This window comes from Caloenas nicobarica, chromosome 15 (assembly GCF_036013445.1).
Source record: "Caloenas nicobarica isolate bCalNic1 chromosome 15, bCalNic1.hap1, whole genome shotgun sequence".
Lineage (NCBI taxonomy): Eukaryota > Metazoa > Chordata > Aves > Columbiformes > Columbidae > Caloenas > Caloenas nicobarica.
The window spans coordinates 7,155,908-7,180,372 of NC_088259.1; the positions used below are offsets into that span (position 1 = coordinate 7,155,908).

General features: G+C 54.3%; 2 protein-coding genes across 5 annotated transcripts in view; both read left to right on the plus strand.

Annotated features, from left to right (window-relative positions):
- TOP1 (DNA topoisomerase I) overlaps positions 1-3,977 on the plus strand; it is a 67,529-nt gene extending 63,552 nt beyond the window's left edge. The window contains exons 18-21 of the mRNA XM_065645863.1: positions 41-168; positions 1,207-1,301; positions 2,063-2,212; positions 2,566-3,977. Of these exons, the coding sequence (XP_065501935.1) occupies positions 41-168; positions 1,207-1,301; positions 2,063-2,212; positions 2,566-2,668 (476 nt within the window). The 3' untranslated portion in view covers positions 2,669-3,977. The remainder of the gene's footprint in view (positions 1-40; positions 169-1,206; positions 1,302-2,062; positions 2,213-2,565) is intronic.
- Positions 3,978-9,213: 5,236 nt separating this feature from the next.
- PLCG1 (phospholipase C gamma 1) overlaps positions 9,214-24,465 on the plus strand; it is a 47,672-nt gene continuing 32,420 nt past the window's right edge. For all 4 annotated transcript variants that reach the window (XM_065645577.1, XM_065645579.1, XM_065645578.1 and 1 more), the window contains exon 1: positions 9,214-9,461. In XM_065645577.1, the coding sequence (XP_065501649.1) occupies positions 9,260-9,461 (202 nt within the window). In that variant the 5' untranslated portion in view covers positions 9,214-9,259. The remainder of the gene's footprint in view (positions 9,462-24,465) is intronic.

The window sequence follows — 24,465 nt, forward strand, 5'->3', positions numbered from 1 at the left end:
TGGAGAACCCTCTTGTTCACCACTGTCTTGTGCTTTGCAGCGGATGACAACATCCCAGCGAAGATCCTTTCCTATAACCGTGCCAACAGAGCGGTTGCCATTTTGTGTAACCACCAGAGGGCTCCACCGAAGACCTTCGAGAAGTCCATGATGAACCTGCAGACCAAGGTACCCCCACCCTTGCCCAGCTCTACGTGCTGCATCTTAGGAGTCGCGTTTCCTTTCACTTGGGGTGAAATGGAAGCAGAACCTGCTTTTCCCTGTCAGGAGTGAGTTAGTGCTGCCTCAGGTATGGGCCTGCTTGGAGAGGAGTAGTCAGCTGAATGGGACACCTTTCAGTCCGAGACATCTTTTACTTGTAACGACCAAGACCAGACCCTTTTTATCTGTCTCCATCCCATAGCTATGTGTTCTGCTGCCACTGCAGCTTCAGAGCAGCAGTCTAGCTTTGATTTGTGTCCCCTAAAGAATCCAGAGTGGGCATCCACTCATGTTGGGTGAATCCCAGGCCACTGTCAGTGCAGGCTGTGTACATGGTACATTACGCCCCTCTGACTTGACCTCTTCCTTTGCAGATTGTTTCTGGTGAAGGCCATGAGGTCCAAAGGGGTTAGGTCTGTTCCAGGTCTGGCTTTAGAATAACCTTCACAATAAAGACTTCTGGTTTGGCACTGCAGTGTCCCCTGCTTCTGTAACATCTAACACGGCTGGCTTCACCCGAGACCTGAGAGCCTGGGGGATGTTTAAGGGGAATGGTTGAACAGGGGCTGCAAAACACTAAATCTCCCTGAATCCTAAGCTTACTGGAGAAGAGCTGCCTGAAGCCTTAACAGCTTTCAGTCTGTAGGATTTGAAAGAAGAACTGATACACTGGAGGCAGACAAACTGCCTGGAGGGGCTGTTGACCAGTCCCAGACCAAGCCAGTTCCTTCACCTGCTTGGTTGTAGCTGTGTGAGAAAGCTCCCGGCACCACCTTGTCTTTGGAAATGAGTGGGGTCCTGTTTCCTGAGGGGAATATTTCACCATGCTAGGCTTTGCAGCAAACTGAGAGGCCAGTGGCCTAATTGTTCTGCAGAAGTGGGTCTGTCCACTGGTAGATTCTGAACGTGGTCACAAACTCACACCCTGGGTCGTGCTGCCCAGGAGTGACTGCCAGTTGTCAGCGGCTTGTTCACAGTGCTGCCGTCTGGTTTTGCCTCTCCTAGATCGATGCCAAGAAGGAGCAGTTAGCTGATGCCAGGAGAGAACTGAAAAGCGCCAAAGCTGATGCCAAGGTCCGGAGGGATGAGAAGTCTAAAAAGTAAGGCTGGTGTTACTGGGCTGTGCCATTCTCCCAATGGGTCCTTCACCCTGTATTCTGTTCCCCAGCCTATGATCTGGGAAGACTTCCTCAGGCTTTCTTGTCCTCTCTTTTATTCTGTGCATGAAGAAATGGCCTTCAAGTTGAGGCCCAGGGTCTGACACTGCAGTTCCTGATGTGGTCACTAACATTTGTCCCCACCGTGTCCCTCAGCCCTCTGAGCTGAGCACCAGCCAGTGCTCAACCACCCAGCTGCCCAGGACCAGGCAGAGCAGTGGATCCAGTCTGTCCGCAAATGGGGAGCCAGGAGTTACACAATTGCACATGCACTTCACTGTGGTGTGCTCCGTTGGAAGCCCTGGGTGCAGCCGACGTACCCGGACTCTGTGTGGGCTCTGCAGAACAGCCGCAGGGGTGCTCTGAAAGCAGAGTCACAGCGTCACTGTTGCAGGGGCATAAATGGGCTGGTTTGAAAGTGGGCGTAGCATCAGTACAGTTCAGGCTGTTGCTTCCAACCCTTTAAAACAAAACTGCTGAAGATTTTTGCTCTGCCTCTTTGAAAATGTCAGTTTTTAATTGCATGTGCTGAGTGGTTTGTGTCACCATCTGTGCTGACGCAGCTGCCCTTTGTGGCTGGTGGCATTGCTTACCTTGGGCAGAGTCCCTTCGGGTTCCCACAGTGCTGCCATCTCAAGCCTCGCAGGGCATTAGGAATTAAACGCTTTGTTTTTTTGTTTTTTTGGTTTTTTTGCCCACCCCAGGACAGTGGAGAGCAAGAAGAAAGCAGTGCAAAGGATTGAAGAGCAACTGATGAAGCTGGAGGTTCAGGCTACAGATAGGGAGGAGAACAAGCAGATTGCTTTGGGCACCTCCAAACTCAACTATCTGGATCCCAGGATCTCTGTTGCTTGGTAAGCGTCTGCCTGGGGGGTGCTGGAAGGAACCACCACGTCCCTTCTGTCTTGTCGCCCCAGTTAGCAACCAAGGGCTGTGGCTGAGAGCAGTGCCCCTGTGCTGCCAGAGACCTTTGTGGCCTTTCCTTATATCTGAAACGGTTTATAAAAGAGGCTCTTGAGGCAAGCGTAACATCAGCCCAAGCCAGCACAGTGGTGGAAGGTGACGGGTGGGAGAACCCGCAGGTCTGGCACCGGGAGGCCAGTTGCTGTGGGCTGGGTGACGTGTTTTGTCGCGGAGCAGAGCGGTTCTGCGCAGCGAGGGGCCGAGTGCCTGTGCCGTGACTCTAACAGTGTCTCCTCTTCTGCAGGTGCAAGAAGTGGGGAATTCCTATAGAGAAGATTTATAACAAAACCCAACGAGAGAAATTTGCCTGGGCTATTGACATGGCAGAGGAAGACTATGAGTTTTAATCTGTTTTTAATGAGCTGAATTTTATGGGAAAAAAAACAAAAAAAAAAAAAGGGGAGTAGCCTGGTTTTTAGGGAGATTGATAAACTGTGAGCCTTACTTGTCCTTGGATGCTGGGGAAGGGGGAGGAAAGGGGCAAGTGAGCATCAGATAAAACAGCCAACATCTTGCAGAAAGCATAACCTGGAAATATCCTAAAGGAGCTGAGCCAGTTGTCCTATGGACAACTTATTTAAAAATGTTTCAGAGATCCAAATTCTAGCTGTCTGGTTTGTGTGTTTTTTTTCTCTTGAGGCAGGGCAAGTGGATGGGGGATTTGTCAACCTTCCGCCAGGCAAATTCACCATCACACTGAGAGCGTGGGAATCTTTAGCTACTGTATACAAAATCCAATTATATTGGTGCGTTTTTACAGTTAGGGTTTTGCAATAACTTCTATATTTTAATAGAAAATGGACTCCTTAACCCCTGCCCTTCCCCTCCCCCTCCCGCCCCATTTCAGAATTTAACAAATAAACAAAATTTAAGAAGCCCAACGCACCTGTTACAGCTGTCACTATAGTCATGGAAATACCCAAGTATTTTTTAATTTGTCACTTGGAACAGTCGTGGCATTGGAACATGAATTACAAATATCCACCGCATTTGTTCAGAGTAAAGCATGATGGGAAGTCGGCCTCCTGACTTGAGTGTTCCTTTTTTAAATGTGAATTTTTATTTCTTTTAATTATTTTAAAATATTTAAACAGGTTTTTTTTTTTCTTCTTGATCTTAAAGATCGCGTAGATTTGGGGAGAGGAGGCTGTGTGATGGGGAGATGTGTGTGGGATTTGAGGACAAGTGAAATTGGCGACAAATGACCTTCCCATCACCCTTTATTCTGAACACGTTCTGTACACTTCAAAAATATCCACTTTTTAGGTTTGTCAGACTGTTTTACCTTCCCCCCACCTTTTTTTCTAAGCCCCACTCCCCTCTTTTACTTGAAAGATTTTATTGTGTAAAAAGAAGTTTCACAGGTCAATAAATTTCGAGGGAAATGAGCATCGGTCCAAAAAGGAAAATAATCAAGATTTTAGGGCTTTTATTTTTTCTTTTGTAATTGTGTAAAAAAATTTTAAAAAATTAAAAAGCAGAATTTTAATGTGAAACCTTTTTTTGCTATAATCATTAGTTTTAGAGGCATTGTTAGCGTAGTGTGTGTGCGAAGACCATTTCCTGCAGCCTTTCCTCAACAAGTATCTTCTATTTTTATCATGAATTCCCTTTTAATCAACTGTAGGTTATTTAAAATAAATTCCTACAACTTAACGGAGTGTTGGTGTTCGGTGTGTTCTGTCACCTCAGGCCCTGCTGGGCTGGGGAGCTGGTGGACCTGGTGTTTCTGCAGCCTCCATCGTGAGATGCTTGAGCTTTTCTGGTGGGAACAGGGCTGCGCAGAGGACGTTGAGGCCGTGGCGAGGACCAGGTGGGTTGGGATTGACCCAGAAGTTGTGTCTTCGTCAGGGGTGAGTTGAGAGCAGGTGGGTTCAAAATGATGCTGGGGATCTGAAACCAAGCGCCTGGCCTTGGCTGGCTTTTGGAAGAGATAACTCTTTCCACGGCTGCTCGTGTCACCCTGATGTTTTGGGTGACTGTCACCGCTGCTTGTTTGTGGGGAGTTGTGGTGGCTCTGTGGTCAGTGGTAGGTCCATGTGGTCACGTAGCCAGGCCCTTGGTGAAGCAGCTGGTCCTACAGCATCGCGGTGTGGGGTGTTCTGGAGCCCTGGTAGGTGCACGGAGAGCTGGCCAGGCTGTCCTGCTGTCCTGCTGCTTGCTCATGAGCTCACATTAATGCTGGGCTCGGGGTGGTCCCTCCACTCGCCTGGTTCCCAGATCCCCCATCTGTGCTTCCCGCGTGGCACTGTGCTTCTGCGGGCCGGTTTGTGCACCCCCAGGGGAAACTGCCTCGGATAAAATGCATTTAAGTATCAGCAGCCCCACCCTCCAAGCAATTTGGATGCACAGTTGCCAGGTTCCTGTTCCCAACCCCAGCGTGAAGGTATTTTGTTCCCTTTTCCCAAGAAACTGCTTGGTCCCTGCTGGAGCCCTGTCCATGTGCAGCTCGCACAGCAAGCCCGGGAGCCTGAGGGGTGGCTGCAGCTGCCAGGGCAAGATCCTTTCTGGGTTGTAAGTTAGTGGGAACATCAGGAAGGTGGCTTTGCATCTGTATGTGGGGTCCCTTGAAAGCGGAGGCTGTTGCTTTGGCAAAATGTGAGGTGAGCTGAGGGAGTGAGGGGCACAGCCAGGCTCCCTGCTCCCCACCGCCCGCTGAGGTATTTCCAAGCACTTTGTTGTGGCTGCAAAAACTTGCAGTTTGGCAGGAGTTACCGTTTACTCTCTGGGGCCTTTCCAAGGTGCAGCAGAGAAAATGCCAGCAGAGAGGGAAAGGGGCTCGTTTTGCTCCCGACCTGCCTGTGCCTGGAACAATGCAGCCTGTAAAAATACCCTTTCTATTTATACAGCCTTCCCTCCCCACGTTCAGACCTGGCCAGATTAAATCCCTGTACTCTTTGCTGCTTAGCAGGGAAATGTGGTTCTCCCCCTGCCCCACTGAACGCCGTGGGGAGGGATGTGCTCCCGTGGAGGGGGATCCCCCACCCCAGCATTGCTGCTGGCAGATCCGCCTTCTCCTGGGGCATGGTGGGGTGTCCCTGGCCGGGCTGGGGCTGTGGCTCTTGGGCCTGGAGACGAAAGGCTGGACTGATGTCCCAGGCTGGGCTGGGCTGTGCCTCTCCCTGTCTGTGGATGGGAGAACATTTTTGGTGCAAAACCAGACCTTGAAAAGGCGCTCGGCTTCCTCTGAACATCGGGGAACACGGGTGCTCCCGTGCTGGCTCTGTCCCGGGGCAGGGAGCTGAGGAGGATTTAATCTGTATTTTTGCCTGTGGCACAGCAGGGTCAGGACCACACATCCTGCACTTTACATGGAGAATTCCCAGAGCCCATTGACTCACTGCGCAAACAGAGAAACGGCCATGAAACGTGCTGCATCCAACCACCGCAGCACCTGGTCCTCACCTGCCCCAGTGCCACCACCCTGGTACAGCCTTCGTGCCCTGCCGTAGGGCTGGTGTTCAGCCGCGAGGGAAACTGAGGCAGCAGTGACATGACCAGCACAGGGGCCAAAATTTAGGTTTAAACTGGATCTTGTGCGTCATGGATAGGGCCCAACGGCCAAGGGGAGGCTGCAAACCCTGCTGGACACAGCCCCCATCCCCCTTGAAGTCTTCCAGGATTCAGAGGTTGGAAATTGAAACCAGGTGAATTCAGGATATTAAAAAAGCGTGCGCTCCCTTGGGAACATCAGGAAGCGGGGACAGGGAACCTGGAGCTGCAGCGGGTTTCCCATCAGGTGACGGTTTGTGATCCAGAGGGATCATGCAGCGCTTGGAAGGGGCATGAGGATGCACGGGGGTTGGCAGCCCTGCCTGTGGGCACGGCTTCTCCCCTGCTCCGCAGCACAGCAGGCACCGTGCCAGCTCCCGCAGAGGCTCTGCGGCCCCAGGCGGGTCTGCTTTCCATCCCCGGCAAAAAAACGCCTTGCCCTGCTCTGTGTCTGCTAACACCGCCCCGGGGCGGGAGGCAGCTCAGCACCGCGTTCCCTGCGGGTTTTCCAGATCCCACTCGCTGCAGGGATGAGGGAAGTGCTTCCCCGATGGTGATTTTTCTCAGCCCATGGGCTGGGTTCTCATTTACCCACCCCAGGCAGTGCAGAACAGATGGGAATGAATAAATAGCCCAGAGTGGTGCATCTCTCCTGGGGATTGCAAGATGCCGAGTAGCGCTCACTCGGATGAGGATCAGACACCTCCTCTCGACACGCAGTCCCTGGGATGGGAGAGGGACACATCCACCCCAGACACTGGTGTCAGAGGGATGCTGGGCTGTGGGGACCCCCCAGACTCACCCATGGGGTGGCCTTGAGGTTTTGTTTCCCTGGGTTTTGCTCCCCAGCCCTTGAGCAAGGCCAGGGGTTGTCCTTAAGCCGGAGGTCACCTGGCTGTTTCCCTGCTGCCTGTTCCTGGGCAGAGGATGCAGCTGCTCTGTGAATCCCGCAGGATACGGGGGGGTCGGTGCCCTGTGTTTCAGGACTGTGAAGGGGAAGGTGCTGGGGCCACTCAGAGGGGGAAAAGACCCTTTTCCCAGAGGTGTTTGCAAGGGGAGACTTGCAGAGCCCATCCCCTCTGCAGCCGTACGATGAACTCAATCTGGGGAATTTCTTCAGAAGTAAAATTGTCTGACCCACTGCGGACCAAAGCCTGGGCAGGGTGCAGTGGGGCAGGAGAACAGGACAACAGGAATACGATGGAAGTTTCTGCTGCCCTGAGAGGCCAGGGACGATTGCCCACAGACAGGCTGCTCACGGAATGGGGCGGCAGGCAGCAGACAGACTAAAGCAGCTTCACGTGCTGTCAAATTAAACTGTGAAATCCCTCGGCGTGCAGCATCACGGACACAAAGTTAATGCAAGGCTAAAAAATGATTAATCAAACTCAGAGAAGAAAAAATATCCACCACAAACCGCCACCTCCATGTGTCAGCCACCCAGGGCTGGGGACGCGCTGTGACATCAGCAAGAAAGGACAGTGTGTGAGAGTGAGTTACCTTTTTTGCTTCTTTGATGGCCACACTCCCTTCTCAGGTTTTGCCCTCAAAAACAAGGGTGTGCCCATAATGCTCAGCTATTTTAAGACCACTGGGAGCCGGCTGCTTCCTGCCGGTCCCGAGCGAGGCCGTTTCACAAGCAAGGAGCGACTTTCCTGGGGGGAGAGGGACAGAGGGTCCTGTGCTGCTGCCTCGGGGCTCCCACCGGCAGCTCTGCCTTGGCTGAGCACGTCCCCAGCGTCCTGACACCCTTTACAGGGCTGATGTACACTGGTCATTTTTATAAGGGCAGGTTTAGGTTCTTATCCCAGTGAGTTTGTCCTCACCTGACTTTTTAATGCCCAGGCATTGAGTAGGACCCTGAACAACCATGAACCTTGTAGGGCTGGTTGTGTGTGTGCACTTGTGCACATGTGCACACATGCGTCCCTTTGAAGGCTGGGGGAGCAGTGGGACAGAGGGAGCTGCTCACGTTTGGGGTGCACTCAGTGATGGGTGCCTCACGTAGCAAATGACGCTCCTTCCAGACCCACCCATGAGCTGGAGGGTGCGATAAGGGCTGCTGAACCGCATGATGCCTTGCCATGGACCTGCAACCACCCGTGTGTATGTATGTGTCTGTATATATTGTGTACATATGCACGCATACCTTTATCTATGCATTTATATATAGGGGTACATCCCCTCCAATCACTCCCTGCAGGAAATCCCTGCTGGGGCCAGAGCAGAGCTGGAGAGCCTCCTGTGAGCCTCGGTTCCCAACGCATCCCCCCGGGATGGGACGCTGCGGCCACACTGCAAACCCTGTCCCACTTTACTGTTCAGTGCAGCTCCAGCCGTGATTTATGATTTACAGGGAGGAAGCTGTGGCTGCCACACTGAGGAGCCGTGTGCCAGTGGCTGCCTGACAGAAGGGACTGTCCCCAGGAAAAGCCTCCCCGCTTGAATGTCCCTGGGAGGGCACGGAGAGGAGAGCAGCTGCTGGCCTGGCCTGTGTGCTGCTCACATCCGTGTCCCTGTGTGTACCTGTTCACCCCCCACAGCCCCCATGGTGGACACGCAGGGTTGCGGGGCAGTGGCGGGAGGCTCAGGGGGCTGAGCCCCTTGGCCCCATGGCTGTGTACTGGGGTGATCACAGAATCATAGAACGGTTTGAGCTGGAAGGGACCTTCAAAGCTCACCTAGTCCAACACCCCTGCGAGCAGACACATCTTCACCTAGAAGCCCGACACCCGTGGGATGCAGCGCTGGGGGTGCGGCACCCCTGGGACCTCATATGTGACACCCCATGGGGTGTGTTGCACACCCAGGACCTCTTGCAAGCTGCACTGTGGGGTGCCAGGGCCCCATTGTATCCTGTGCTTTGGGGTGCAGGGTATCCCCGGTACCCGAGGTGTGCTTTGGGGTGCGGGGTACCTGCAGTGCCCAGGCGTGCTGGGGGGGCAGGGTACCCCCAGTACTGCGGGTATGCGTTGGGGTGCAGGGTACCCCTGGTACCCCGGTTGTGCTTTGGGTTGCAGGGTACTCCTGGTACCCGAGGTGTGCTTCAGCGTGCAGTGTGCCCTGGGTGCCCCGGGTGTACTTTGGGGTGCAGGGTACCCCAGTACCCCGGGTGCGCTTAGGGGTGCAGGGTACCCCCGGCACCTCGGGTGTGCTTTGGGGTGCAGGGTACCCCCAATGCCCCGGCTGCGCTTAGGGGTGCAGGGTACCCCCGATGCCCCGGGTGCGCTTAGGGGTGCAGGGTACCCCCGGCGGGCCCCAGTCGCGCAGCGGCAGCACGTCCCGTACCCGCCCCACAGCGAAGGGCCGCGCTCCGCCCCTTTGCCTTCCTCTCCTCCTCCTTCCTCGCTCCTCCTCCTCCTCCCGCAGCCGGCGGGCGGGCATGGGGCGCGGCGGGCGGCGCTGAGCGCTCCGGGCGCTCCCGCTCCCCTTTGTTCGCGGCGCTGATGGCGGCCGGGCCGGGCAGCGGCCCCGGGGCGCCCAGCGAGGCGGAGGCGGCTCACCTCTGCCGCAGCCTGGAGGTGGGCACCGTCATGACCCTCTTTTATTCTAAAAAGTCGCAGCGACCCGAACGGAAAACTTTCCAGGTGAAGCTGGAAACGCGGCAGGTCACTTGGAGCCGCGGGTCCGACAAGATCGAGGGAGCCGGTGAGTGCCGGGGAGGGGGGGAACGGCCGCGAAAGTGCTCGGGATCCCTCGGGGCCATGGGTGCGGGGCGGCCGGAGCCGTCCCGGGGAGCCGCCGTTCTCCGGCTCGGAAGGCGTTGTGAGGCTCGGTGGGGAGGAAGAAAGGGGGAAAAAACCCCAAACCTCAAGCTCTCTGTGCCCGGCATCTCCCCGCGCAGCAGCTCGGGATGGCGCAGAACGTGTCCGGTGCCCGGTGTCCCTGCGCGGGGGCTCCGGCAGCCGCGGGGGATGCGCGGCCGGGACCGCCATGGCCGCCCCCAGCGCCGCCTCCCAACTTTCTGCATCCCTCTTTGGCATCGGACTTCCCCTGGGATAAAATAAATGCCTTTTTTTCTTGGGTGCCACCTTTGCCAACAGCACCTAAAAAGCTATAAGGAGCCTCAAAAGGAGACAGGATTAGTTTTGAGCCCTTTCGGGGTTGCGTCTCGGAGCAACAGACGAGATGAAATAGAAAGGGCAAAAGCAGGAAAAAACCAACCCAAAATATTGTAATGCAGTCCTCTCCTTTTCCTTCTCCCATCTGCATTTCTGCCCCAGGATGGTGGCGCGGGGTCAGGTGGAGCAGGGGCAGCGCAGGGCTGGTCCTGCCAACCCTCTGTGCAGCCGTGGGGACGGGCAGAGCTGCCTGCGGGACCTCCCGCCCGAGGAGGGCAGGGGAAAACATTCGTAAGGAACGTGGGTGTAAAGTCACACTGATGGGTGGGAAGGGGAGAGAGTAGGGAGGCCCGGCAACGGGAAACTTTTAACTTCGATGTTGGTCTCTCGGTTTACTGTCATTTCTCTTAAATTACCTTTCTTGCCCCCACGCACACCGGTGTCTCTGTTCAGTGCTGGAGGTGAGGACAAGGGGACGCTCACGAAGGCAATATGATGTAAATCCTGGTGCTGGCTGTCCCTGTGCTGAGGGATGCGACCAGGGTGCAGCGAGGCCATGGAGGGGTTGTCGTGTCTCCTGGCAAGTGCTGCTGGCTGAGGCTGGAAAGGCTGGATGCTGTTAGTATTGCCGGGGGCTCAGGTGAAGAAAGGAGGTGGAGAATGATGGTCACGCATCTGTGGCAGGACCCAAAAGTGCTGGTGATTCCCATTTAGGACTTTGGTTTACCTTAAGACCCTTGGAGTCCTCTAGCTTCTGACCAGTGGCATGTCCAGGCAGATCTGGAAGGAGCCTTGCGCTCTGTTAGCATCACCAGGACTTGAAGCTCCTCTGCACCTTTCCCAGAGTGACCTCTAGGAGCTTTGAGGCAGCAGGAGAGCGAGGAGAGGTGCTCCGTTGGGTTTAGGTTGTTCATAAACGAAGGCAAAACACCCATCCGTTTTGCTGGCAGGGCGCTGTTTTCTGGCAGCGTCTACAGACCACGTGGGTCCATGGCCCATGGTGGACTGAGGTCCCTGCTGATGTCTACGCGGGTAATTGTTCTTGTGGACAGACCTAAGCATGTGCTGCGGTCCTCGTAAGGCTGGGACCTTAACTTCAGGGAAATTCGGAGAACACTAATTTCTGTACCAAAACGGTGGTGATAACAATGATGATAATGCCGTGGCTGTGTGGACTTCTTGTTCTGTGCAGACATCCAAGAGCAGATCAGTAAAAGCAGAGAGCGTGTCCCAGGGACTGAGATGATAAAATTAAAAAAAAAAAAAAATCCACAGGTTTCTAGCAAAAGAAAAGCAAGAGTTGGAGAACATGGGACAGCCAATTCCCTTGTGTTCCTTTAAATGTCACAGTGGAAAATTACTTGGGGTTCCTCTGCTGTGCTGCAGGCGAGTTGGCCAGCTGGTGGCCGTGGGCTCTGGCCCAGCATGTGCCTCCTGACACGCGTGATGTTCCCGTAGTACATGCAACCCTCCCGAGAGCTGAGATGTTGAAGAGGGAGGGGACATCAGCCTGAAGAGCTGCCGTATCTTCAGCCCCATCTCTCTGACGCTGGTTGCTTTCCCCATGGCCTCCTCTCTGCACCCGTGCATCTCACCCTGTCTTCAGTCCCCTCCCCTGGTGTCACCCAGCACCCTGAGCAGCACCCATCCCCTCGCCCCTTCGCAGGGCTGAGAAGTAGAGCTTTGCTTTAGCGCTTCCTGGACAGGAGCGTGGGAGCTCCAGGTGGAAATGTCGGCTTGTGTACACAAATAGTGACTGTGTATCTAGGCAGGCGAGGCAAAGCCACACGATCAATGGCCAGCAATGCCAGGTTGTTGGCCAGCTTCCCTTTTTTTTTTTTCAATCTGGATGTGCTTTCTGGGTGGAAAAAGGATGCCTGGGAAAACCCAGGTGTGTGACGGCTCCATTTCACGTGGCAAATACAGTGATGTATTCCCCTCCTGGCTCATATTCCCCTTGAAGATGAGCCTTTACTGGCACAGCGTTCACATGGCCATGGGGGGAGCCGGCGGGGAAGTGATGTGGAGTCAAGCTAATAACTTTCAGTGCAGGGTAGTTTTAACCCTGAGCAATGACTAACGCAGTTCTTCCCATGGAGACAAGCTGTGCTGGTGCGGGGAGCAGGAGACTGGGGCTGGCAGGAGGATTGGAGTTTGCTTTTCGTGGCAGTACTGGTTTGGCCCTGACTTGCTGTATGAGTGAGGCCATGAACAGAGGAGAGCTATCAGGAGGTGAGATGTTCCTTCATGTGGAACAGCATCTCCACCGGACAATGCCTGGGGGTCTACAGGTCAAAGACTGATGTGTTCATGGGTCAGTAATGAATTTTCTTGCATTTCTTGAGATACGGAGACCAGCAAGGAGCTTCAGAACCCCCTGGACACAAGTTAGTTGTCTAAGTAGGAATCCTGATGTTTTCATCCGTTTCACAACAGGTGAGTATCCAGAGCATATCACACATGGATGTCTTGGACTCAGGGCACGTCCTTGTAGGTGGCCACGTCTTGGAGAGGTATCTGTCTCCATGATCACCCCAGCATGGAGGATCTGTGCTCCTTTCTCTGCACTTGGTGGGTTTTGCAGAAACGAGATGTGTATGTGTCCCAGGGAGGGGTGGGCTGTGCTGGGGCACCTGGCTCCATTCCTGACCCTGCTGCGAAGAGCACAGCCCCCATGGCTGCTCTTTGGGAAGCCTCCTGCTGCCTGGCAGGGGACAGGGGGTCATTTGGCTCACCTCCAGGTAGCCTGAGGCATGTGGGCTAAAACCATGGTGTGCCAGGAGGAGAGGGCTTCTGGGCACACTCACAGTCCCCGTTCTTTGGTGTGGTGCTGCTCCTGGCAGAGCTTTGACATCACTGTGAGTGGTGTCGTGGAGCTGCTGCCTCCCTGGGATCTATGGGCGCTTGTCAGTGCTTCTGGTCTCTTCTGGACTCTGGGTGGTTGCGGTAGTCAACCAGTTGTTGCCTTCACCGTCATGAAAAGCTAGATTTTGGTGGTGCTCGGCGTTCTGGTGCATGCTGACCTGGAGCTTGCAGGGGAGCAGAGCCTGAGCAGGTTTGGGGTCACCCCGCGCTGGAGAGGAACGTGGCTGGAGGGAGGTCCAGGGGAACCCCCACCCTCCGTGCTGCTGATGCCTCATTAGTGCTGCAACAGCTTCTCCCTGGCCAAACGGCTGTGCGGCTGCCACGCTGTTTGTGCTCAGAGGTGATGGGACATCTTTTATTTCAAATTACTGAAGCGAGCGGGATCTGAGCTGGCCTCTGGAAGGAGCTTTTGGCACGTACCGACAAAGCCCTCAGTGTTGAACAGCATCTCTTAACGGCGGTGAGGTCGGAGCGGAGGGATGCTGACCAGGCAGTAGCTGGTGTCTGATGGGTTGGCTGGCATCACCACACGTGCTGTCAGCCTTGTTGGCCACCATCAAACTGCCCAGTCTTGCCGAGAGGTGTTTGGGTCGCCCTGTGATGGTGGCGAGAGGAGCGGGGAGCCCTTGCTGGTGTGACAGCCCTCTTCTTGGTCCCCTTGCTTTGTGACCCTTGTGTAGGGCTTTGTGAGCATCACATAAAGAGGGACCTTGTGCATTAATTGTCAGTGTGTGTGTTCCCTTCGTGAGCGGCGCTGACTCAGCAGCACAGAGCAGGGGCTCCGGCCAGCTGGGCTCCCAGGTGAAGAACCTCTTCTGGTGGACAGGACCCACGTCCTGCTCCTGCTTGAGCTCTTCAGCTCGTTCCGGAGCGCGGTGGCTCTCGATGAACAGAATCAGCTGAGGAATAGGGAGGAGGGGGCAAAGTTGTCTGTGCGGGAAGCCTTTTGCTTTGAAAAGCAGTCGCCTCCTTCTCCTGTACTTTGTCAAAACTGAAACTGCAAAGAGCAATCCTGGTTTGTGCAAAAAAACCTTTTTTTTTTTTTTTTAAATTAATATTTGTTTTTATCCAAAAGGGTTTCAACCAGCTCTAATTACCAATGCATTGCTTTCTTGCTAATCAGCTCTGCAGAGGGCCTGGCTGTTACGATGGGAAGAGCTCTAATAATTTTCTGTTCTTTTTGTTAATCACCCAAAGCAAAGTAGAGCTAATCCCTCGAGTCAGTTGTCTTTTATGCATTTTTTTTTAAACTTCCTGTGTTACGTAATTCTTTTTTTAATATAAAAGGGTCTTGCATTCATAACTTCGCATGCTGGGGGGTTATAAGCCAGCTTCTAATTGATCTGTTTGCCTTGAAACATGTCATAAAATTCAGAGAGCGAGCTGAAAATTTGGAGCAGATGTTTGTTTTATAGGAGAGAGAGAGAAGGGGGAAAAAAAAAAACCACCACCTCGAAAAAACCCTGATTGCATTCTTGCTTTCAGTGAAATGAGCTCAGTCCTGTGGAGGTGGAGAAAAGACATCGCCTGTGTCAAAGAAAAGGCAGGAACTGTCAAATATTAATACAAAGTGACTGCAAAGGGTGGATAATACCTCATCCTTTCCAAGTACCTGGCTCTTCTGTTAGTCCACCGAGGCACAGCTTTTGGTTTGTTTGGGGGTTTTTTTGTTTGTTTTATTTATTTTATTTTTTTGAGGCCATCTGAATAAGCGGAGGGACTTGGAGCTTCTGAGAAGCGAGCAAGCCAGAAAGGGCTTTCAAGGATAAACAAACTTCAGAGCTGGATCCTCTTGGGGTGCAGGACAGTCTCTGCACTGGCGGGTCCCCCCGTCCCCCACCCGTGGCTGCGGACGCGGCTGGGGGGACGGAGCTCACCCCTCCCGAGGTGCCCCGAGCAGGGGGTCCTAGAAATTCGTGGTGTGGGCAGGTGGGAGCATGGCTTGTGACCGTCGTGGTGGTTAAAGCTTCTGCTGAAGCTCTGCTGGGGGAGTTCCTTGTGTTGTTACCAGCCCTCTTCCTGCTAACGAGGATATTTGTGTTGGACTGGGGAAAGCGAACGAGCTCGGCTCTGCCTTCACCTCCAAACTGAAACAGCCCTTTTCCATCGCTTTACATCCCTTTGTCATCTGCTTTCTCTTCTCAGTAGCATCTTCCAGGAAGAACAGGTTAGAAGACCCCTGTTTGCGCAGTAGTGAAACACGCCACTAATTAAACCTCCTCCGTTGGCATCTCAGAAGCTTCTCTGCAACCTAGAGAGCGTCTGGAGGTCGTCCAGCTGGGAGACCTGTGCTCTGCTGTAGTACCCGCACCCACGTTGTCCATCCATCTGGTTCCTTCATTTGCCAGTCAGCCACGTGGAAGATATTGGCTTATGGGTTTTAAGCTCACTAATTAAAACATGCTGGAGAGGTTCTGCGTCGTGTCAGACTGATTACTTCTCAGCTATGCCAAGGACCCGAGTGCTCCAGGTTTTTTGGGGCAGAAGCAATGCAGTTTGGCTTTCTCCCTGCCTGCCGGGAAGGCAAGCAGCGTGTTGGCTGAACACCACATGTGGCGAGAGGAGCATCCGAGTGAGCTGGATGGGAACATCTGGCTTTGCAGAGGAGAACCTTGTGTGCTCGGTGCCACCACCTCCCATCTCCGGGGGCAGGTTTGTGGAAGGATTTTGTGCCCCATCTCTGAGTTGAGCCAGCGGTTGCCCAACCCAATCTGTGACCTTTTTACTGCTCTTTGTTTCAGCCGCCTTGCCTGCACAGCGGGGGGTCGGTCGTTCTTATCGGCGAAGCGTTTGCTCAGCTCCATTATCTAATCGCAGCGGCTTGTGCTGCGAACATCGCGAAGACAAGCCGGCTGTTAGCGATGCCCGTCGCGGGCAGGCGTGTGACCTTCTGCGTATCTTGCAGATTGCAGATGGAGGAGAAGAGGCTTGTCTGCAGGCTCAGCGGGAGTCTGGGGGGCAGTCGATGCTAAAGTCCCTGTCTGTGAGCAGTGTCAGGGGCCCTGTCCCCAAGCATTGTGTGTGGTGGAACAGCCTTGACCACCGAGTTGCCTTTGTTTAATTTTCGTGATCCTGGGATGCACTGCTCTTTGGTTAGGAGCCTCCCTTCCAGAGAGCGCTGGGACTGTTGTGTCCCTTGGGAGGTGACCCAGGTGACACCGCTGCACTGTGGTGGACAGTCTGACCGGGATGTAGAAGTTGCCAGCACTCGGGATGGAGCAGCAGCTCTGTGAGTACAAGCACTCAGTTGAGGCTGCCGCACAGTTTTGGCTACATCACACGAGCTTCTGCTGGTGTCCTGCCCAGCTGCAGCAGCTCAGCCCGTGGATGGGGACTGGTGAAGCTGCTGGAAGTGGAGCACATCTGATTGTGTGTCCACGTCCTCTGTCTCTGCCCAAGCAGGATCCTGCTGGTGTCGGCATTGCAAACAGTTCATGCTGAGCATCTCGTCCCAGCCATGAAACGCCGGCAGGAGCTATGAGACTTCTTCCAGAGCAGCCCACCATCAAGCATGGTGATGGCCAGTCCTGCATGGCTGTAGAAGTGCAGCAGGACCGCATCGTTGCTGGCCCATAGCCCATTAGATGAAGGGGCCAACAGTGATAGTCTCTGCTTAATGGCAGCTCAACCAGAAGCTGGGCTGGTGGTTTGGGTTTGGAGGTGTGTGATATTGCTTCTCGGAGCTGAGTGGCCTGGCGGGGGCTGCAGTGGATGAACCCCTGGGGCTGTGTCCCCGTGCCTGGGGCTGTGTCCCCGTGCCGGGGCTGTGTCCCCGTTCCTGGGGCTGTGTCCCCATGCCTGGGGCTGTGTCCCCGTGCCTGGGCTGTGTCCCCGTTCCTGGGGCTGTGTCAGGCTGGGTAGGACCTGGTCTAAGGCACGTGGTGAAGAAGGGGTGCGGGGAGTCCAGGAACAGCTTGCAGCATGTGGTGAGGAGGTGTGAGGCTTCGATCACAAAATCCCCATGCAGCTGAGAGTTTGAACCATCGGCTGAACCTTGTTATACAATAAAAGGAAATGTCTGAAGTCAGGCGAGAAGGCTTTTTTTCTTTTCTAGTGTGCTCTGAGGCTTAAGGGCAGTAGAAATCAGAAAACAGTGAGGCTTAAATTTTGAAATCCTTACAATGCTTTTGAAAAGTTACACCCCACATCCTCCCTTCTTCCCCTTGGCCAAACAAGTTTGGAGAGCAGATGGTGCAAGATGATGCTGAAATAGAGCAACTGGAAGGATACCTATCTAGAGAAGGATAAAAAAAGAAAGGTTTGTGAGTTCAACAGACACCTGCAGCTGTATGGAGAAAATGATTTGGTGTCTGACAGCCAGAGATGCTCACAGAAACCTGTGGCCGTCCCAGCAAACACACACCTGTGGGTCTTGTCAGCTCACTTGGTCGTGGTGTTTGCTGCCGCTGGCTCTCTGCTGCCTGTATCACGTACGAGATCGGCTTAACATCGAGCACATCCTCTGCGCAGTGACTGTATCCTGCCGCGCGTGGGGGTGGGTGGATGATCTCATGGCTTTTCCTCCGCTCCGGCGTCCCTGCTCATCTGTTCCGCCGAGCGGGGTTTCTCTGCCAGAGCTGTTACATCAGGCAGCGGCGGGACGGGTCTCCAGACCGGGGAGAGCCCTTGGAGGGTGACACGGTGACCAGGGCCACTCCCAAAGGGACCACAGTGCCAGAGAAAGCTTTCCTTCAAAACGGTTTTAATCTTTAAGTTTTGAGGATTTTTATGCTGTACGAAGAGCTGTTTTTTTCATGGAAAATACCACTTTTCTTTTTTGAGCTTTTGGACATCGATTCAGGTGAGAAACTTCCCTATTTCTGAGGATTTTCTGCCTTTCTGAAGATCCCCCAGCACGTGGAGCTGCGGGCAGGGCTCATCCCTCCTGTCCCAGCTCCCCTTATCTCTGGACAGCTTGCTGCCTCTGGATATATCCCTGCCACATATCAAACACCGTGATATATCAGATGGTGGGGGGACACATGATTGTGGCGCACCCAAAAAGCAACAGGCCAAGGGCTGGCATCTCTAGCAGAAGCTGGAAACTCTAAATCTGCAGAAGTCAGCTGAGTTTTACGATGCCGACAGCTCGTACTCTGAAGGTCTCTGTGATTTTCGGGTTGTGTTTCAGCTCCATCTCTGCTGCCTGTGTGGTCTGGTGATTGATTTGGAGCTGGGGGTCCTGAACTGGGCTGGCTAGAGAGCTGTGGAAAGCCTTCCTGAGTCTGGAATGGACCTGACCCTTGCTTTCCTCTGCAGCTCCTACCTTCTGTTTGTGAACACTTGCAGTTCTGAGGTTTTGGTCAGTCGTCTCTTCTCGTGCTGTTAATACGGTGCCCCGATGATGCACACCTGGCCGCCCGCAGGCAGGCAAACCCTTGTTATTGTTTTCAAGATTGTCCCAGAGAAGGCTGTGGTCCAGCACATGAGCATCCATGAACGAGATGTTTTGCTGAGCTGACTTTGTCCACAGGCCTTGAGGCTGAGATGGCAGAAGGGGCAAGACTGTGTCTTATGGGTTGTTTTTTCTTCCCAGCACATTATAAATGTATTTGAGCATCTCTCTGTGCTAGGGCCAGACCAGCCAGGGTTGGAAATCATCGTCACAGAGAGGGGATGTCAAGGAAGGCTGTCAGCAGGCTGTGCCCCGCGGGGACGCTGGGTAGAGCAGCTGCTTGAGAGTCGTTTTCCTGTTTACTCACTCCCAGAAGTGATGTGATTAAAGGACATCCCTCCTGCATGTGCTGGTGGGTCTTTCATCCCTCCTCCTCCTCGGCCTCTCCAGGGGGTGTCTCTGCAGGTGCGGTCCCCAGCTTCCAAGCCAGCTCACATCACGGGATGTCCAAGAGAACTTTAATCCCCTTGGCACCCTGCCCTGTAAATCTGCGCCCCATAAATCTGCTTTCCAGCTGGCGGGGCGGGGCGGTGGGGGCTGGCTGGGTTTGTTTGCTGAGCATTCGGGTGCTGCCTGGCATGGTCCCTGTCGGTGTGAGCAAAGGGCCGGGCTCTGCTGCTCCTGGGCTGCCTCGGAGCAGAAGCAGAGCAGCCGCTGCCCCGTCCCTCCAAGCTGCCGTGCTCGGGTACCTCTGCCAGCACCTGTCACACAAGTGTCACTTATCCACCTCTGGTTCCTCTGGCCAGGATCCTGAGGTACTTTTGGATACCCCCTTTCTTTTGACCCTGCAGTCCTTGTCCTGCTAATCCTTACCACCTCACAGCCTTGCTCAACTTTTCTCTTTGGTGTCTCGTATGTCATTTAATGCCTTGTGTCAGCCTGTTCTCAAGGACTTGCTCATGGTTGGAGTATGGTCCCCATAGTCCCCAGCAGCTCAGACTCTGGGGCACGTTATGAAAAGGCCTAGAGATGAGGGCACGAAATTTTGGAGCATTGGCACATCAGGTTTGCTATGAACCATGGAGCAGGAGGAGGTCTCCAGTTCTGGGGACCAAATAAATCCCAGGTGAGGCCATTAAGAAAAAGAACCAAACCCAAGTGGTAGAGGAGTCTGGTGTGAAGACCATCACCAAGAGCTCCTGCTTCTCCCACGTAAACTGAGGATGATGTGTGGCTTATCTGCTCGGTGCCCAGAGATCTTCTGGTGGACGACGCTGTAAGAAGATGCCATTGACTTGTTGTCAATTGTTATCTTACCTTGGTGATGAAAGGTGAGGCCAACACCATCAGTGGTCTCATCATTGTTAGTGCAGACAGAGCAAGACTGGTGAAAAGGGAAGAGGAGATTGTTTCTATTTTTAACCACTTTGGGACAGATCAGGTTTGATTTCGCCAGCAGCCGCTCTGGTAACTCTGCCTGTCCCTGGTTCACGGTGCAGTGGGTGGAAGGGACTCGCATGGAGGGTGCGAGGACGTGACATGAGGAGGTGCCTCAGCTGCTCCCTGCCTTATCGGTGAAGACAGCACAGCCCTCTGGGGTCTCTCCGGCAGATAACGGCACACAGCGAGATCTAGTGGACGGCACACATCTGGAAATCACATCTGTGCTTTGTGAATACCCAGTCCTTGCTGTCTCAAAACAGCTTTTGAGTTGAGCACGGTGGGGGAAGAGATCAGGCTGTGGTGGTGACCTCAAATGGCTCAGCAGCAGGTGGGATCTTTATCCTGTTATTCTCTTCCCAGCTTTACCCTGACACTGAGGAGCTCAAGCCCTGGTAGGGACAGGAACGGGCCATCTCCCTGCTGCCCATGGAATGTCCTGGCCAGCAGTCATCTTGGCTCTTAAATCACTGTCACGGAAACTTGATTGCATCGACTGGTGGGGTGGATGAAAACTGAGTCACGGCATCTGAACATCACTGGCGTTAGCTACTGGCGTGACAAATCTTTTCTGTCCTTCAGTTTTCACTCCTCAGCTTTGTGCCCTTTCCTGGGGACAGTGTGTGGTCACTTTTGTCTCCCATTTGCTTTGTGGTGGGGCATGAAAGAGTCAAGAAGGCACCTATGTGGGGTGCAAAAATCCCCAAAGAGCTGCAGGGAGAGCGTGCTGCTGTTGGACAGGCAGGTCTCCAGATCCACCTCTGCCAGGGTGTCCTCGCTAGCCCTGCCAAGCTGCCGGCTGTCGTGCTGTGAGCTGTGCCATTGACTGCCTGGGAACTGCTGGCTTGCCATGTCTGCCCTTTTTCCTGCTTGTTTTTTGGCAGTCTGCTCCATCCATCCATCCATCCATCCATCCCTGCCCTCTGCGGTACCTCGCAGTTCTCCATATCACTGCACCTCCACCCATGAGGAATGGCGAGCAGGAGAGATGGGCTGGAGGAGCCGTGCTCGCAGATCTTCAGCTTCCCCCATACTCCCACCGTTTTATCGTGCTGCTGTAGGGTCATTGTATTTCTCACCCAGGCAGGCCTGAGGGGGATGGAGCCCTCAATGCCACGCAGGAAAAAGGTCACCTTGAGGATGGCTTATGGAGCCATCCCTGGACAGACCGTCTGTCCAGAAGCACCAGTGCTGAGCTTCCCCTTTCCGTTTGAGTCAGTGGAAGCTTGTGCTTCTCCAGCAGAGCAGGCTGATGACTGGAGGATGGCTCTGCAGGCTGCCACCGGCCTCATTTCATCTAGGGAAGGGACACAGACTTCTTCAGAGAAGCATCCGTGCAAAAAAAAATTGGGGCTTGTTCTCCCTGGAATAGCTCTGCTTGTATTTGGGGTGGAAATGTGCTCTCGTGTCCTGCATGGTGAAGGTGCAACAAGTCCGGTGCTCTCACGGGTGCCAGCCTTGCACGTGGGAGTGGGTACAGCCCTGGATGCCCAGCACAATCCTGGTGCAAAACCCCATAACTTCACACAGACAAAACTTCCATGGAGGACAAGAGGGAGCCCTGAATCATCCCAGAGGGCGATTGCTGGGGCTCTCACCCCATGATTGCCATCTAGCTGCCCATCCCCGTGAGCTCCCCAGTGCTGCCCTCGCAGGGCTGTGCTGCTGGGACAGGGCTGCTGGTGTCCAGCAAGGGGGAATTTTGTGCTTCCCAGACCCAGCACTGAGCTGGATGAATTCTGTGAGAACTGTGACCCTGCTTTCATACTTCGCAGACTATTTGTGTTGCTCGGGGTTCACTCTTCCTCATAGTGGCTGTCCTAAAACTGGGTGCCTGCACCCTGCTGCAGACAGGTAAGGTAACCTATAAGAGAGACCCCAAACTATGAAGTGTTGTGTGGTAGCCAGAGGGAAATATCAAATGGGGTCACCCTGTTCTTTGTTCTTTCCACAGTGTTCCCTGCTGGCCACCCCAGAGATGAGGTATGGGCCAGATGTTCTCACTCCAGTAGTTGTGGAAGAGATGTGTCTCCTAAGAAGTTTCTTCCCACCTGCCTTGTACGCTTGTGTAGGGTTGGACTGAAGCATCCACCCCTCCTTGGACTGCGGAGGGGGAGCCTCAGTGACCAGCTCACATGCGATGTTGTTTCCAGTGACATGGGAGAAAGCTTGGGGGAGACTGGGAGAGCCAGTGGGACTGTAGCATCCCGTACGAGGAGTTCATCGGCTCGGCTCAGAGCGCCCGACTGTGGGGCTGGGGCAACGCTTGCTTTTTGCATCCAACAAGCCCCACTATGTGCTCAGCAAACAGCCCTGCTCAAGGTCCTGCTGGCAGCAAAACAGCCCAAGGGGAGAGCAGAGAGACCGTCCCTCTGCAGTCCCTTTTCGGGGGTGTCGAGCTGTTCCCTGGAATGAGCCTGCTAATGAACTGCTGGCCATTAGCCAGCACTAGGGCAGGACACATTGGGGGATGTCTCTAACCCCCACTTCTCCCAAGCCTCTCCCTGGCAGGGCTGCTCCTGGGATGTGGAAGGATTTTGGGACCTGGTGCTTCCTCGAGGGCTTGAGCCGTGACTGCAACAAGTGACCGTGTCTTGGGATCAGTGTCCCACCTCCGCTCCTTCACCTTGTTTGCTGTTGTGGTTTGCTGTCTGGCTTTGGGAGGGAGGTACTGGTGTGATGTTTGTCACAGGTGCTCTGGGCTGTGTGCTCCCCTGGTGACACACTCTCCTTGTCCCCACGGCTCCGGGGCTGCAGCCGAGGGGGCTGGGAAGGAGCTGGAGTGCTTTGGCCAAGGCCTCAAGTTGCGTCAGGGGAGGTTTAGGCTGGATAGTGGGAAAAATTTCTTCCCGGAAAGGGCTGTTGGGCACTGGAACAGGCTGCCCAGGGCAGTGGTGGAGTCACCATCCCTGGAGGGGTTTAAAAGACATGTAGACGAGGTTCTTAGAGACATGGTTTAGTGACAGGGTTAGGTTAATGGTTGGACGTGATGACCTTCAGGGCTTCTTCCAACCAAAATGATTCTATGATTCTCAGGCCATGCAGCCCACCAGAGGCAGAGATGTGGGAGCTGCCAGCCTTCACGTCCCTGGTCTGTGCGGGGCTGCGGGCAGAGGCTGTGAGATAGCAGCATCCTGCTTCGCTTGCTCAGGGGATCAGCTTTGGTTTTTTTTAACTCATATTTTCTTGCAGCTGAGAGTAAGTGGGAGAGATATGCTGACGATACAGGATAGGCAGCTGCCAGCCCACAACTACCTCTGGTTCTAGCATCAGGAGGATGTTTATGAGCTCTTGAAGGGGCCACCTGCATGAGCTAAAGCTGGTGGAGCAGCAAGACCACAGTCAGCCTGGGGAGATGTCCACAGTGTCCTGCAGGAGCAGGGGGACATCTGGGCAAGACCTTTGCCTCCCTGCTCCAGCCTGTAACACGGGTGTGTGGGATGGAGGAAAGAAGGGCAGTTCCTCGCATCCTCTCCTCCGACCCACAGAGTGATGCAGTTGCGTACCATCTCCTAATCTCCCTGCGCATGTCCTAATCTCCCTGCGCATCTCCTAATCTCCCTGCGCATCTCCTTATCTCCCTGCGCATCTCCTCTGGTTTCCTCTGTAGTTGATAAGGATTTTTTTTAGGGGGTACAGGGGAGGAACCAGAGCTCCGAAGCTGCAGGACACGTGGCCCAGGGGCGCAGCGGAGGCAGCGGCAGCCGGAGGCGCAGGCAGGAAGCCCCGGTGCCCGCAGAGCAGCCAGCAGGTCCCTGCGTGCCCCGCGTGGGCTGCCCGCGTCTGGGCAGAGCTGCCGGCTCCCAGGGCGGCATTTAAACCCTCTGCCAAATCCTCCTCCTTGCTGATGGACGGAGATCGTTGAGAGGTGAGCCGGGATCTGAGTGGGGATCCAGGCTAGTCCCAGTCATCCTGGCTAACTGGGAGCTCCTTGTTGTCGCATATCCAGCCCATTGAGCTGGTTTGTTTTTTCCAGCATCTTCCCTCCCCAGCTGATCTCCGCATGGGTGTTGCTGCTTCTGGGGCAGAGCTAATGTGACAGTTGCTTCATAGCAAAATGCAGTGTCTTGGAGCAAAAACTGCTGTTTGCTGATGCAGGTAGCAGGTGAGATGAAGCAACTTGCTGGAGCAACCTGAGACACGACTGAGCCGAGTCTGGATGGGAAAATAGCTTTACCTGCATCTTCTCCTGAGGCAGGAAAGGTACCTGCATGTGGGACCAAATGGCCCCTGAGCACCAGGGTGGCTGTGTCCCTCCCTGCGATGGTACTATGGGGGCGAGAGGGCTTTTCACAGGGGCTTTGGTGCCTCACTAAAAGGGCAGCGTGCCCATTTTTAGTTCCTAGAGGGTGAGGGATTCGCTGGGGTACAAGGCACTGCTGGTTTTGTGTTTATGTTGGCTTCCATGGATGCCTCAGCCATGCCTCCTGCCCTCCAAAAAATGAGTAAGGTCAAATTAGAGGCCTCAGCTGGTTTCGTCTTGTCCTGTCTGGATAAGCCATCTGTTAATGGCACGGGATCGTCCTTGGGAAACCTGATAGCTGATGCACAGCGATGCCGATGGCAGGCACGGCAGTGAGGAGGATGCAGTAACCCCATCGCTGCGTCTCTGTGCAGAGACATTTAATTCACCATTACACTGTCTGCCTTAGTCTCCTCTATTAAGGGAAGCTTGTGGGGTTGAGAGGTTGAGTTATCATCCCTCTGAAAACCTATACTAATGAGAGACGCTTGGCTCTTCCTTCTGAAACATGTATCTAATAGGCTGGGGTCACTGCCTTGCTCCTTGCAGAGGGTAAGTAAAGTGCAAGACCCCAATTTTTGCGTTCATTATAGGTGCAATGTGCGTTTTGTAAGAGCCGCCTTAATTTTTTGCAGTCCAGCCAAATTCGAGCTCAGGTAGTTACCGTCTGCCTGATTCCTCCGGCATCCCCAGTGGACGTCGAGATGG